General features: G+C 32.4%; 2 protein-coding genes and 2 non-coding genes across 4 annotated transcripts; all 4 read right to left on the reverse strand.

The window, feature by feature from the left end:
* Window positions 1-1028: 1028 nt before the first annotated feature.
* LOC107846918 (zinc finger protein 5) lies at window positions 1029-2436 on the reverse strand. The gene has a single exon (XM_016691189.2). The coding sequence runs from the start codon at window positions 2323-2325 to the stop codon at window positions 1519-1521; it is 807 nt and encodes a 268-aa protein (XP_016546675.1). The 5' UTR covers window positions 2326-2436; the 3' UTR covers window positions 1029-1518.
* A 5395-nt stretch (window positions 2437-7831) lies between these two features.
* On the reverse strand, window positions 7832-14535 carry LOC107847944 (protein IQ-DOMAIN 14). The gene is made up of 7 exons (XM_016692562.2): window positions 14204-14535; window positions 12724-12854; window positions 12278-12330; window positions 11328-12181; window positions 10553-10633; window positions 9026-9088; window positions 7832-8248 (listed from the first exon to the last, which is right to left on the reverse strand). The coding sequence occupies exons 1-7, from the start codon at window positions 14255-14257 to the stop codon at window positions 8192-8194; spliced, it is 1293 nt and encodes a 430-aa protein (XP_016548048.1). The 5' UTR covers window positions 14258-14535; the 3' UTR covers window positions 7832-8191.
* LOC124889179 lies at window positions 13892-13995 on the reverse strand. Its single transcript, XR_007047791.1, has one exon. It is a non-coding gene; the product is annotated as a U6 spliceosomal RNA (small nuclear RNA).
* LOC124889183 lies at window positions 14027-14129 on the reverse strand. Its single transcript, XR_007047795.1, has one exon. It is a non-coding gene; the product is annotated as a U6 spliceosomal RNA (small nuclear RNA).
* Window positions 14536-16018: the final 1483 nt, after the last annotated feature.

Below are 16018 nucleotides of genomic sequence, written 5' to 3' on the forward strand. Positions count from 1 at the left end.
TTAACTTAAATACTTAAAAGTTGAAAATAAGTGTTTATAAATTAAGCAAATAAGTGTTTGGATAGAATTGTTGAATTTTTTTAAAAAAAATTGTTGATGTGATTAGTAATAAAGCGTAGTTAAACACTTTTTTATTGTCAAAATGACTTAAATGTTCTTAAGACTGTTAATACCACAAATAATTTAATTATGTAAGTTTTAATTCTGATAATTTAAAAATAATTTCTCTTTAAATGCACTCTCAACACAAAATGATTATGTGAGGTAGATTAATAAATGTAAGTTACTTGTTTACTTTTAAATGTTAAAAATTAAAAATTTTAGGACATTTATTATATAAATGTAATATTATATTGTAATATTGTAAGCTTATAACAACTTGGCAATATTATAAGCTTGTAACATCAACAACGATAGTTTACAAAATATAATTTACTTTTTTATTTTTTTTAAATGTTAAATATATTTTTGCAATATTGTTATGGGTATTAAGAACAGTTTAGGGGAAAGAGACGAGAAAAGCTGCTAAAGAGAAAGTGAAAGAAAAAGGGCTACATATTAAGAATATTGTTGAAATTAGAGAAAAATGTAAGAGATAAAGGGATAAATATCTTGGTCAAACCTAAAAGAAATTTAAGCTAAAATGTAAAATAGCGAGGATACCCAGCTCATCACTCTTTGCTCAGCTCATTTTTTTTTTTCAATCAATTTTAAATTTTTTTAAATCTTTTTAAATTTTACTAAACACCTAAACAAAAGCCTAAAAAGAGATTAAAAGCTGATTTAACCAACTTTTAATCTTACTCAAAATCGACTCTTAATCCCTTTTCAAGGTAATTTGGCACATTTTGTGATTCTATGTTGTACAAAACCCTATTTATCCTCAACATTAGCAACTTAATTCGAACTCCATTTGTGTGAGTTCGCTTGCAATTGAAGGTCCTAAAATCAAATAAAAAGGAGTATTGCGGTGAACTGACAACTTGGCCTAACAGTGCGAAATTAGTCCATATACAGAGATCACACTTGTTTGAAATTGATGTGTAAAATAGTTGTTGTATTTGCAACTTAATTCTAATTCCTCTTGTGTAAACTTCATCATATAGTTGTTCCCAAGTCCAAGTAAAGAAGGAGTATTGCAGTAAACTGACAACCAACTCAAAGTTAGCTAATTCATGATGCAATATTCTCACAATACAGCGTAACAATCGTATAATTATTATTGTATTTGCAGTTTAGTTTTATCATACAAAAGTGAATTGGTTGTTGGAATTACTCAGTCGTATATGATATATTCTCATAATATCCAAAAAAAAAAAAAAAAAAAACATAAAAGAATTAGCAAAAATCATCTCTTTTTCTTTGCTTTTTCTTCCAATATGTTTACAAAATGTATAAAGAGTGATCTAATTAAAAGTTGACCATGCATGAGGCTCTTAAATTTCTAGACACACTCTAAGCTAGAATAACACTAAAAATATTACTCCGTAATTAATTCTATCTTTGCATTAACTAATATTACAAACTTAATCCCAATTGAAGATCCAAAGGTTTACATGAGCTTTTTTGTTCGGTAGCTGAATTGGCCAAACTAGTTGATGGAGGCTTCATGTAATTTCCTCCATGTGTAAGAGTAAATGTACAATTAGACTCTTGATGAAATGGCCACTTTCCTCCTGTTGATGAGACTTGATAATCTTGATTATCATAAGGGCTAAAACTAATTTGGGATTCTTCATAAACTGTAAATTGAGGATCATAAACTTGATAATTAATAATATTATTGTTGTTGTTGTAATTTTGATGATGAAAAGGTTGAAGATAGCAACTTAAACTTGCTTTTCTTGCTTGAAGTTGTAGCCTTTTTTTCCTCATTCTTTCCTTTTTATGAGCATTTTGATGACCTCCCAAAGCTTGTGAATTTGCAAATTGTTTGAAACAATATTGACACTCAAATTTCTTCAATAATTCTTCATTTGATGAAGCTAATATTTTTTCTTGATGATCTCTAATATTTCCTGATGAAATTGTTGAAGCTGATGAGGAATTTACACTTTCTTGATCTTCTTTTGATGAAATATCTTGGATCTCTTTTGGAGATTTTTTTGGATCAATAAGCTCAAAACCAAGCTTGTGGTCTGATTCTTCTCTAGACCCCGTGCATAGCGGAAGCTTTAATGCATCGGACTGCCCCAGCTCAAAACCAAAGATTTTGAGCCTCTTGTTGTTCTCAACACATGATTTAGAAGAGGGTTCATGATCATTTTCTCCATTAATATTGGATGATGGAGATTGGAAAGTACTAGAGACCACATCTTTGGCCATGTTAATTAATTTTCTTGAGAAAATGAATGGATTTGAACGAGAGAATAATAAAACAATAGAAGAAGGATGATGTTTGTGTGTGAGTATTATACTGATGATGGACTAATTTGTGTTCTGCATACTCTTCCTTATATAGTAATTTCAATGGGTTCTTGAATAGTATATAAGTCCTGTGCACTAACAGTGGAAAGAACTTTTATACCATCAGTATAATTTAATTTATTATAGTAAATTAGCCAGTACCATTAAAAAGGATAGTCCGATATACTAAAGTTATCGTTATGTGCGGTGTCCGGGGAAGGGCCCACCACAAGGGTGTATCGTACGCAGTCTTACCTTGCATTTCTGCCAGAGGCTATTTTCAAGGCTTGAACCCGTGACCTCCTGGTCACATGACAACAACTTTATCAGTTACTCCAAGGCTTTCCTTCTTAGCCAGTACCATTAATTGAAGAAAAAAAAGATAAATAAGATAGTATCATTATCAAAAAATTGCTAATTTCTATGGACGTCCTATCAGAATTTGACTCATTAATAAGTGATAATTTAATTGTGATTAACAGTTTTTCTTCCTTCATAAAGTAGTAGTAAGGTTTACGTACACTCTACCTTTCTTATACCTTACTTGTGAAATTTCACTGAGTATATTATTATTGTTGTTAATTATCTTATAAGTGATCTGAGTAGATATATCATTTTTTATATTGTGTAGAGTTTAAATTCTTTTGACTATGCTATGCAACTACTTTACTTTTTTATATATATAAAATGGGACAAGGCATAAATATAGCAATAGTCAATATAAAAGAAAGGTAGAGGGAAAAAGAATAGTCATATTAGGAAGCTGTCTCTCATGCAATGTAAACAAATCTTCTTAAATATTAATGTAGTAGATACACCATAAACTTTTCCCACCAAAGAGGATTTAGTGTGTATGATTAAGGATTAAAATAATCTTTTATTCTTACTTTTTAAAACAAAATATGGAAATAAAAAACATGCAATTATAGTACCACTTGATTACTTAAAAAATACAAATATTCCATGCTTGAAGAGAGGAGAATGTTTTAAATATTGTAAATGCAAAACAACAAAAGTCAAAGAAAGATAAGAGGATGTAATCACCTGGAACGACTCAACAAATCTCTCACTGTACTTAAAAGGCTTATTTATCACTTGTTTTATTGATGACCAATTTGTTAGTGGATTCATTTATTGTTGTCAACCAAAGCTTATAAAATAGTACTCCCTCCACTCCATATAAGTTAATTTTCTACTTATTTTTAGTGAAATATAAGTGAATCTTTTAAAGTTGAAGAGAATTCTTGAAATTTTTTTATATATTTATTCTTTCATTGAGGTTTGTAAGTACTTTATATTTTATTGAAGAATAATTAAAAAAAGTAAAAGTGAAAGTATCCAATAATTTATGTTCATAATTTTTTTTAAAGGATGTGTCATATTTCAATAATTTACCTAATATGAAATGAAGGGAGTACTTGAAATTCAAAATTCACCTACTAGTTAGTCGCCTTTAACCAAAAATCTCGAGTTCGAATCTTAAATATTGAAGTCACTTAGTCAGAAAGTAGTTAACCCCCACCGCCACCCCTAATAATGAGATTTCTCGATGTGGATCTCGATTTAGTTAGGCTAGTAAATTCATGTATTGTATTCTACCAAAAGCTTTATAAAATACTAGAAAATTGGAATTCATATTTTTAACAAGAAATCTTTAGTTTGAGTCCTAAATATTGAATTCATCTTTGTTACGTTAGAGAATTTTTTACCCTTTTAATATGAGATTTCTCAACGTGAATTCAAATTTAGCCAAACTCTAATGATTATCGGATATTAGATGAAAACAATATTAAAATGAAATTGAATTTATTTGAATAAATATATGTGGGTGACTAGTCCCATCCACTACAGAACTCTAAAATTATGTTCATGCACTAATGAACTGTTGAGTTCTGATTATTCAGCACTTAAATGAAGGTTCTTTGCAATTATCCAAACTTCTGTTCATTAAAAAACTTATAAATTAATAGTTTAGTCTTGACCATGTCAAAAGGGATGTAATTAAAAAATATTTATGATGGGAGGGTAGTTGCTAAACAAAGGAATATTAAGGTAGTGGTTGATGAGGTAAGCATATATACTAATTAGGGTCTTCTATAAGATCTGAGCATATCTTCTTGGAGCAAACAAACCATATTAATTGACTTGTTTAAGGTGAATCAAGTCATCATCTAATATCATTCAAAAAAAGTTTAAAAAATATGTTATATTATATTATATATTACATGTGAGTTTTGAAGTAACAGTAAAATTATTTTTATGTAATTTGTAGGTTATAGGTTCAAATAACAAAAATAATCACTAATACTCGCATTATGATAGATTTGTTAACCTCATACCCTTTTAAATGCGATCTCGTCACAAATTCTATTAACACAGAATATTTTGTGAATCAAACTAACCTCTTTTATATTACATTATATTATACATTAAGCAAAGGCAATTGTGTTGACAGTTGTTCCCTTTGGATTGGGACCCATAAATTGTAACTTTGTGGGACATGTTAGAAACTATTAGATTTTCTGTGTTTATTCCATTTTCTCTTATAAGATCTTTCATTGGTGAAGAAAAATTAGTCCACCAATCAATCTTTTCATTCTCACCAATTCCCACTCCTTTTTCTTCAATTCTTTTTATTTGTTTCTTTCCTTTTTTTCCTAATACTTTTTTAAAAAAAGTTATTATAATGATGTCCAACACAGCTTGGGTGTATTTTAATTAATCACAGTCTCACCAATACAATCAACAGATAATTTTGTTCCGCCAAAACTTAGACAAATAGTATTTAAAATTCTGATTTTCAAGATTCACGACTGTATCATTGATCATTAATCCAAATGCTTGGATGCTATTTTTTTAATTTCTTTCTAGTCTATTCTAATGCTTTGGGAGAAGAATTCCAACTAGACATGCTATCATCAGACAATTTCTTTATATCAAACATATTAAATAAATTTCCAATTTATTTATGAAGGACTAATCTTGGATTAGAATTTTGGTGGGTGGGTGGATGGGTGGATTGGATTGGGTTGGGTTGGTTAATATTAATTTTGATTGATTTCTTCTACATTTCATGTGTCTTATTCCTATCTTTTGCCTTTGTGTAGATTACAAGATCATAAAGTGGCCCCTACCATCAGCTAACCCCTTTAAAAAGTCTTTACTTTCATCCATTGTATTTTACTTCTAAATTTAATCAAGGGACAAAATCCCTTAAGCAACTCAAGTATTATTTTAATTACTAATTAATATTTCACTCAAAAGAATGCCAAAATTGACATGTACAACTACATAAAAGTCAAAAATATTTCACTAGGAAAAAGAGAAGCTTCAATGAACCATGTTTTGTTTAATTAATTAATTAATGTTGGCATGGCATTAAGGAATGTTTAAATTAACTAATGATCCAATACTTATCGCGTGTTTAGTAGAGCTTTTCGACGATTAAGACAATTTAAATCATACTAATTTCAAAGAGTTCATGTGCATATATAGTTCAACTTAATGGAACTTTAGGTGGGAGAAATTTAATTTAGTCCTTTTGACCTGATATTATAATTAATTGTTGTCGTTTAAGTAAAGCAAGACAAGATAATAAGTAATATTATGAAATGTGATAATACAAGTAATCCCTTTATACTATTTAAGTTAGATCAAAAGATATTGGAATTTTTGTTTGAATTAGGTATATGCCATCTGTCCTCCATTTCAAAATGATTGATTTAAAATTTTATTCTTTAAAAAAACTAAACAAATAAAATATCAATGCCACTTATCACCAATAGCATAATTGGCAATGACAAATTAAACCACTACTTATATAACTTTAGAAGTAATTTTTCAGTTCAATGTATAATAAGATAACAGGTGTGCAATCAATCATATCATATTAATTATCTCAAAACCTTGCAAAGTGTTCAAATTTTTATCTAATATTATTGAAGAATATCCATACTAGTGTATAATTCAAAATTGGACAATAAAATGAAATTAATTTAAGTTAGTTGCATGGGAAAAGAAAAAGGACAATATTGACCATAAACCTAATATTCTAGCAACATGTTTAGTTTATTAATACCTTAATCTAGAATGAAATATTGAATTAAGCAGTTGTGAATGAGATCATAAGAATCCATTTGGGTGGTACAATAATAAATTGAGTTGGGATTAAAGTTTTCAGACTCTCTAGAGCCAGGCTAATTATTTTTAATATAAAAGTGCCTACCACAAGTTTAAATAATTTATTCGCTCTATTTCAATTTGTTGAACTTATTTTCTTTTTAGTTCATTTAAGAAAATGACTTTTTCCTTTTTAGCAATTTTTTAATTTCAACTTTTCATGTCATTTTAAGATCACGAGATGAAAGGACACTTTGATACATTTGACATCTCTTTAATTTAAGACCACAAGATTTAAAAAAAATTCTTAAATTTAGTGTCAAGTGAAAACAACTAAATTAATTTGAAATGGAGGGAGTAGTACAAAGACTTTAGGAATATAGAATTTTGAAGCACAAAGTTTTTGTACCAAAACTTCAATGGAATTTGAAATGGCCCCTTTCGAATTCTACCCACACATGAAATAAAAAATGATTGTTTTAATTGTTTTATTTTAAGAGGACTTTGATATAGAGAAAAAAGTTCTTTGTTTTCTTTTTCCTTTCTTAAAAGCATAAATGACAATCGTATCTTTTTGGCTTTTAATCAAAAGGATATTTGCTAGCAAAATCTCCAAATTTTCGGCTAAAAGATTTTCATCTAAATGTTTTGTGTACAATAATAATAATGTTTAGTCCATTTTTTCAACTGAAGATATGTTTTAGAGATCATAATTCATAACATATTGTGAGTACCAATCACGCATTAAGAACTTTCGGCATTTGGCAATACATCTTTAAGTTGAAATGAGATCAAAAAGAAATCTTCAGAGAGAGATTTGCAAGCAAGAAAATCTAATTTTTCAAATTAGTTAGGTGTTAAAAAAATCACATTGCTCAGCCATTACTTCTATGTGACAATAAGGAACCTAAATACATGTCATCTAAGTGTGTATCCCGCAACTTCGGTGAGAAGCGAATTGAAAGCTAAACAATGATATATTCAAAAATTTTCAGAGAAAAATAATCGATCGACTTGTAATAACTTGTATTTCTCCCTAAAGTACATTTTCGTACTTTAGGCAACTTCTTTTGCACTTAAGACATAAATTAGAAGACTCTCACTAGTTACAGACTTAACTAGATGATCTTCAAACAAAATTAAGTGGTGCTTGGTTAACGACTTGAAATGCTTGGTCAAGTCCTACATCAAACAAGCACACGGGACACACATTCTCGATTACCTAACGTGTTTTCAGAAGCATAAGCATACACGTTTATGCATTTCAGTATCTTACACGGTTAATACTAATAACTAAAAAGAAAGCTGATCGACAACAGGTTGAAAATACATTAATTGGGTATCCGAGCCAGATTGAAAACAAGGGCTTTCCAGGATTTTTTTTCTCAATCATGAATCACTCATTCCATAATAATGAGGATCACACAAAAACAAAATAGTGACAAACAACAAAAGAATCAGACTTCTTTTAGCAAAATGTTTTGCCCTGTATAGGAAACTACAGAATTGACAAGGGGATCTAACAACTGATTCATACAGATTTGCCCGGATTGAACAAGATGGAAATACATGCTCTACAAGGTATTTGAAGAGTCGCATGACTTCACCTCTCAAGGTTTTTGCATCAAAGCTCCACAATGTGTCTAAATTGCGACAATTCACATAATCATACTTGTCTTCTGGCACGAGCTGCTAAGGCAAGCAGAATCTTTTTTCTTGGACCCTACAAATTTAGGCATCTCTTTAGAAAAAGCTAGAAAAGAAAAAAGAAAACATTATCTCAGAACAAACAGGTAAAGACAAGTATATTTTGACATGTCAAACTATAGATATGTCATGTGGGAAATGATGTTTACTTATTCCCCAGTCACTTTTCTCTTGACTTACATCCACAAGGTACCCCTGGATGTTGAGCAGGGAAAATTAGCTGAAGACAACAAAAAAAAAAAAAAAAAAGAAGATCCCTCTCTCTCTCATCAGTGTAGATATGAATGCTGTTCTGCTCCCTTTTCTGAGAAAGTAAGTCATGCTTTCTCTTTCCAAATGAATGACTACTTGACTTTATATAGTTATAGGAGAAGGATTAATATTTGTACCTCAAAATATACATACATTGAAGGAGCATACATGGATCAATGAAATTTTTTCTTCCAGAAACTGATTAAAGAAAAAGCTGTAATTGTGAAAATGGTCCCATGAAACCTTTGTATCGTGTAATATATTTTAAAGATTTCCTAGTCAGAAGGTGAATACAGTTTTGAGAAAAGCTTAAAGGAGATGTAAACCTCAGTTTGGACATATGAGTGCCCACACAAGGAAGAAAAAGAATTCAATTAACCAGATGGGAAAATGCATGACCAACCCACCCCACCCCACCCCCAAAAAAAATGCGAGAACAGGAAGAAAAGAAACACTCATAGATACAACAAAATCCAGAGCATTCAACTGAAAATAGTATGTCTTCAAAATGATCAAATATCACATTTAACAAGAAGCATACCATGGGTACTCCCAACTCCTTCAGATCATTGTCGCCCATCTGCTTCAATGAATACAAATCCACCTGCAGCACAGTACCAGGTAAAAAATGCATAATAGCTGAAAAAAAATTCTACAGCTATGACTAATCAACTATTCAATAGAAAAAGACACATAAACACACTGATGACAAGAAATGAGTGAACTGAGTTTAAGGACCACATCCAATCAGCATATCAAGTTCAACATATCAGAAAGCACGGATAGATATTCCTAAAATAACCCTTCTCTGGGACTCCACCCATACACGAAAGATATTCACATCTAAACTTGATAGACAAAAAAATGAGGTGGGAGGATTACAGTAGCCACAACCTCGAGACTATCCTCATCCAAATTGCCAAGCTCGTCCAAATACCAAAATTTTACACCACGCTACAAGTTACAAGTATTAATAACATCGTTAAATACATAACACTACGGGAACCAGGCTTTGGTCTGGAAAGGCTCAGGTTGGCACAGCTCCTTGGACCAATGCACAAAAAACACCATCATGCCTTTTCTCCAGCAAGGAAACCACCTTTTTGTAAGTTGCTTGCCATTTTTAGTTACCGTTTGAAGTCACCCAGACCTACTTCTGGTTCAGCTCAGCACATAACATTGTCACTGTCAAATTCTAGTTCTGAATCCACTAATCCAATCACAGTACATGGTGAACACATTGCAAATAAGGGTGTTTCTTTTAAGCTTCTGGTCCGCCGGGCCAACCTTAACAGTTCTGTCTTCTGGCATTCTCTCCTTGAACTGACTAGAAAAGAAAAATATTACTGTTCCATTCTCAAATTTACTCTGAATGTGCTCTTGATTTCTGTCAGAATGCTCACAATCCTTTACAACCACAACCATTAGTTTCTACCAAATTATTACAATCCTTAACAACCACAACCACTGGTTTCTACCAAACTACTAAAAACGACGACATACCCAATGTAATCCCACAAGTGGGGTCAGGGGAGGGTAAAGTGTACACAGACCATAACCTAACCTGCCTCGTGGAGGTAGAGAGGTGGTTTTTGAAAGACCCTCAGCTCAAGTGCAGCAAACAGAAACTCATCTAGCGTTCTTCATTTCCCTGATCTGGGCCAACTTTACAGAGCAAAAACAGGGAAATATTTTTGTTCCTTGATAAAGTGAACTTCAAAAGTATTTTGATGCATCAATAGCAAAACCAGAAACTCAAAGCAGTATTCTCTTCTCACACTTGCGACATCAAGCTGATATGAACTCTCTTTATTTCTCGAAAATTCAATACTTAAACTAAGTAGCCATATCGAGTACGGATGCAAGTAATCATATCGAGTAGCTTGAATGCAAAACACAATCCACAAGAGCTCATAGCTTGCAGAGTTTTAATGGTATACAGCATTCATTAATGCATGACTCAAAAACAAATCTTAAACATGCAATGATTGCTTAATGTTAACAAAATTGAGATCAATAAATTCAATAATGTTGCAACTGAAATGATGGTAGAAGGTGATGGACATACTTCCTCAGCCTTGAAATGGATAGCATATTTCTCTAGACCCAACGAGTTCAAAAAGCTATCAACAGTAGGTTGATCCTCGGCCTGCATTAAAGGGAAGAGAAAGAACTTGTAATGACCAGTAAGCCAAATTCTTTTTAACTTCTTATGTTATTTTTACTCTCCAATTGTCTATGCATTGTGCTCGGTATGCATTTTCTTAAGACATGGCAGTGGCCTAATGTTTCAGACAAGAAAGTAGAAATGACAAATCACATCAGTAGCCAAATATAGCAATTTTATCTTGGACAGGAATGAGAATACAAGCTCCATAATTCCACTATCCAACATTAAATTTTTGCAAGATCCTGATGAGGATTATATACTTTATAGGTGAATAATTTATAAAAGAAGAATAAAGTCAAGAAGGTGCAAAGTGCACAAACACCAAAATGATTGTTAAGGAAACAATCACAGAATATGAAGAGCCAAAAAACATCCAAAAAGGTCTATTTCAAATAATTCTCAAGAATGGATAACAGATGATCATGTACAAGCAATTCTTTCATTTTTAATCTGGACAAGGTTAACCATTTTCCTTTCGGCAACTTTTATTTAGAAAGATATATTTTTTCAAGCAAACAACTTGGTGTTTACGAGCAGTTGTTGCAATTAATATTGGTATGGAATTGATGCAGAAAATCTCACCATATAATTATCTAAGTTATCACATATCCAAACATGAAATTCCAGTAAAAGGGGAAACAAAGAAAAAAGCAGAAAGTCAAGTAGATTGTACTGCATATGAACTTCTCTGCACTTGATTCCGTGATTGAGGGATTAGGGAACGCAATGGTGTGACAGTCTTCCCTGGTCCGGCAGGTTGGGATGTATTTGACAGGTAACCTGCAGAAGTCGTGGGTCCTGAAAGCTCAGAGACATCTTTCCTTGTGTATGAACGGAATCTCAGGTCATCATAAGGCGTCACTTGACGTCTTCTCTGCAGTTCCTCCCCTCTCCTTGGTGGAGAGATACCTCTAGAAGAACTACGAACTCCATCTGGTGATCTACGCCTTAAACGATCTAGTGTCCATGGAGAATAAGAATTCCTTATTGAGTCCATCAGTGGTAAAGCCTCTGCATTTCTTGTAGCGGGAGCTCGTACCACCATGCTCAAACTCCTTGACTCAGGTGTATTATATCTAACATCCTTTAGCTCTGGACGGTGCCCTCTAAAATCCCTGGTTTCAGGCATGTACGGTATTGAATCTACATCATCAGGCAAATACTGTCTAGAACCTCTTGAATCAACCATATGATGTCTATCATTCCTGGGCTCTGGTACTTGTGGTCTAGTATTCCTCGGTTCTGGTACTCGTGCTCTACTATCCCTCAGTTCAGGTACTCGTGGTCTACTATCCCTTGGTTCAGGTACTCGTGGTCTACTATCCCTCGGCTCTGGTACTCGTGGTCTAGTATCCCTCTGATCAGGTATGTCATGTCGTGAACTGGGGCTTTCTGTTGAAGACTGAGCAGGCCTAGACAGGAAATCACGAAGATCCACCCCATTCTGCTGGCCATTGCTTTGAACTCGGTCAAGTGCAGTTTTCCGCATGATTTTATATCGCAGGTCATCTTTACCAAGTCGCCCATCTTCATTAAATAATAACGAATAAAATTTACAATCGTGAATTTGGTTGGATAGACAACAAACATGAACATATAGTGGAGAAGCAGTGAAATTATTACCATCAATGCCACTAGAGGCACGAGATCCCAATCTACTTCCATCTCCCCGCTGACTGCAAAATATGAAATGCAGATAGTGTGTGAATGCACAGAAATTACTCCTATAAAGGGGTTGCCATCATCTCATTCCATTCATAAAAAATTTTGTTTCAATGTTTGGATTACAATGCTAACAAAATATGTGGCTAAATATCAATTTAAATTGAAATTAATTAACAGCCATTAGTTCGCTTTTCTTCTTTTTTGTCTTGATAAGGACAATCAGTGGTTTCCTCCCATTCATAAAACATTTTAAATTCACTATGTTGCCACAAATTAACGCCAACTTTAGTCATACAACCTTATACATTAAATCCACCACCTCAAAACATTAGGCAAACAACTTAAAACAATAAGATCAATTCACACAACTAATCTATTTCGAGGAAAATGATAAAAGAGTTTACCGTTTATTATTGAATTCAGTTGTTGAATCTGAGATGGTACCTAGTCTATCTCTGACAGACCGTTTAGTCCCAACCGCTGGCCCAGAATCAGGTAAGGGATGATCTAATACGGATCCTGCCTTCTTTACCACCTTCCAATTTACAGTGCAACCACACATGAAAAGCCAAGATAAAAAATTTGTTGCAACGAAAATAGAATTACTCAACAACAGCTCCGTAACACCACTTACATACATAATGTAACACTAACCCCTCCAAACCTAACAATGAAACATTCAAAGAACAATTCACTTTTATCTTTTTATCAGTGACATTCAAAGATAAAGTAAACCTCAGTAGCATAATATAGAGCTCTCCTCTACAGGTCTGATTTAAACAACCAGGTACAACATCACATTTGACACCTAAGGAAGGTACAGCCCAACTATGAGGTACATTAGCAGATGTTACAATAAAAAGTATATTTCTCTCTGCTGGTAGAACCAATCTATTGTCAACTTCGAATAAATGTGAGTAAACATTCATCGTAACTGTTATAGTCCGATACTCATAAGGTAGGGTCGATTTCCGCCTCCCCCCAAAAACTGTACTTAAAAGTTTTCCACAAAAAAAAAAAAACACCTACATGCCTACTCTTAGAAAGAACACTACTTTTCTTTAGTTAGGTAGTTTTCCCAACTGTAAGACACCAATAACAAGTCACTGGTGAATACAACAACAACGACATAACAAATGTAATCGCACAAGTAGGGTACGGGGAGGGTAGTGTACACACATCTTACCCCTAACTCGTAGAGATAGAGACGTTGTTTCCAATAGACCCTCAACTTAGAAAGCATAGCAAAGCAGTTCGTAAAAGGGAATACAGAAAGGGAAGCACTAACAACAAAGAATTAACATAGCAATACAACATACAGAAGAGACAACAATAGGGACAACAAAATGATGCAATAACCGAAGCACAAAAAGCACCAGTACTAACCGAAATCTAAAGACAAAAACTATGAGGATAAAAAACAAACATGCATACAAAATATTGCAACAATGAACTGTCTTCTACACTTCCAAATACAATTTTTTAAAAAAATAACATAAAACTCAAACAGAACTAATCAAACAACATCCTTTTCCATTTCCAAATTTCATTGCTTTTTTATTTTGGAAACTGTAAAATCTGGACCATTTCTCAATTTGTGCATGTCATTGCTTACGCAAGAGTTATACTAATCTTCTCTGTATCATTCCAATTTTATCAGACGTCCCAGAAGAAACACGTTACTATTTAAAAAAAAAAAAAAAACTGAAAATGTTGAACCATATCTCGATTGATGCGTGTCATCCTTTGCGCAGGAGTCATATTGATCTTCTATGTATCGTTCCAATTTTATGGAATATCCGAAAAGTACTCATTGCTATTTGTTATGCATAAGAACTTCAAACAAAGAAAAAAAGAACAAAGGAACAATATATAAAGACGTACCTGACCGCTGCGTCCTAGGGTGATTGTAATACGAGAGCTGGAAGACTCCGCCATTTTTAACAATTCCAAAACCCTATCTCGGGAATTGTGCAGCTATCAAACATTCAAAATTCTTCAGCAATGGTGAAATGGAGAAGCTCGGATAGGAATCGGGGCTTTAGGGTTTCAATGCAAGAGATGGGTGTCACTCTGTGCGTTTGTGTGTTTTTGGTGCCAAGTGTGAATAGATCAAAGTGGATGCACACGTGACGATTCAGAATCTTTGGTGGGCTGTTACAGAAATATTGGGCTTTAACGCCCAATTTATGTCTTGACCTTTTTTTGGGCTTGCTAGTTTCTAAAAAGCAAAAAAAACTTTAAAATACAAGATTAGATTGTTTAATGTAAGTTACAGCAAAACTTTTAAGTTTGCAAATTATATTTTTTTTATTAAGTAAAAAAAAAATTATTATAAATAAGTAAATATCAATTCAAAAAAACGTAATTGAATGTAATTAATAATTATTTTTATTACTACTAATAATTCATATTACTACTAATTATTAAAAAATAACTTTTTATTATTTTAAAAATTATTTTTTAGAAGTTGTTATAACTTGTAATTATTTCTTTAATCCAATAATTGTGAAAAAAAATGTTGCTATAACTTGCAATAAACAATCTAATAAGTATATACAAGATAATTTTCACTTCTAAAAATTACATAAATCTACAACCTAACTTTTCTATATACATAACATCCCAAACTAATTATAAAAATCTCATTTTTTTTATTTTCTCTCTCTAAAACTCATACATATCTAGCCCTCCCAACTCTTACGCATATTACCCCTAAAAAGTGCCTATATTGAAGGAGCATTAATTCAATAGATTTTCAAGTTTGAAATTATAAATGTGTGTGGATCAGTTTGAGAAGCATCAACTTTCAAATTACTTAGAAGTTCCATGAACAATCTTCTTCAATTTTATTTTGTGGGCTAGTAAGATTTTTTTATTTTTTCTACTTTAATAAATAAAAAATGGACAAAATTTATCATGCATGTGTTTCATTCAATAAATCTTGCTTAGTAATGGAGGATTCTCTATCATTTAGTTTTGGACTAACCCAATTAGAAGATAAAGAACAAAAAAAATCATATTTTTGAGTTTGTTTCGGATACTTTTAATAATGAGGATCCAAATTTCAGTGAAAACAGATTCAAACATCGAAATGATTTTCGCAAAAATGAAAATATTGAGGGAAGTTGCTCGAGAAAATTGAAGGAAAGGTGTCTTTTAAGTCTTAAATGAAGGATTGGTGATATTGACCAACTTAAAGGATCAAACATCATTAGAAAACTTGATTAAGTTAATCGTGGACTTGAGTAATATTTTTAAAACTTTCTAATCTTTTCAAAAATATAAATCAACCCAATCCACACCCATCTTCAATCCAAATCAACCAATCTCTCTCCTCTAACTCTCGACAGCTTCTCTCAACTCTCTTCCAACCAACAGTTCTGTAAATTTTTCCTTTCAATCCTCGACGACTTCAACTTCCGACAATAAATAATTAGGCTTTGAGTTCCTTTTCAACTTCAACTTTCAATCGATGTGATAGCCTTGCTCTTCGGCCACAACAGTTTCGAATTCTTCAACCTTCAATCGACGTGACAACCTTGCTCTCCGGACACCTTTCAATCCTCGAAGACTTCAATCTATGATGATAAATAGTTGGGCTTCGAGTTCCTTTTCAACTTCAACCTTCAATCGACGTGACAGCCTTGCTCTTTAGCCATAACAGCTTCAAATTCTTCAACCTTCAATTGACGTGAC

Source organism: Capsicum annuum, chromosome 11 (genome assembly GCF_002878395.1).
Source record: "Capsicum annuum cultivar UCD-10X-F1 chromosome 11, UCD10Xv1.1, whole genome shotgun sequence".
In the NCBI taxonomy this organism is placed as follows: Eukaryota; Viridiplantae; Streptophyta; class Magnoliopsida; order Solanales; family Solanaceae; genus Capsicum; species Capsicum annuum.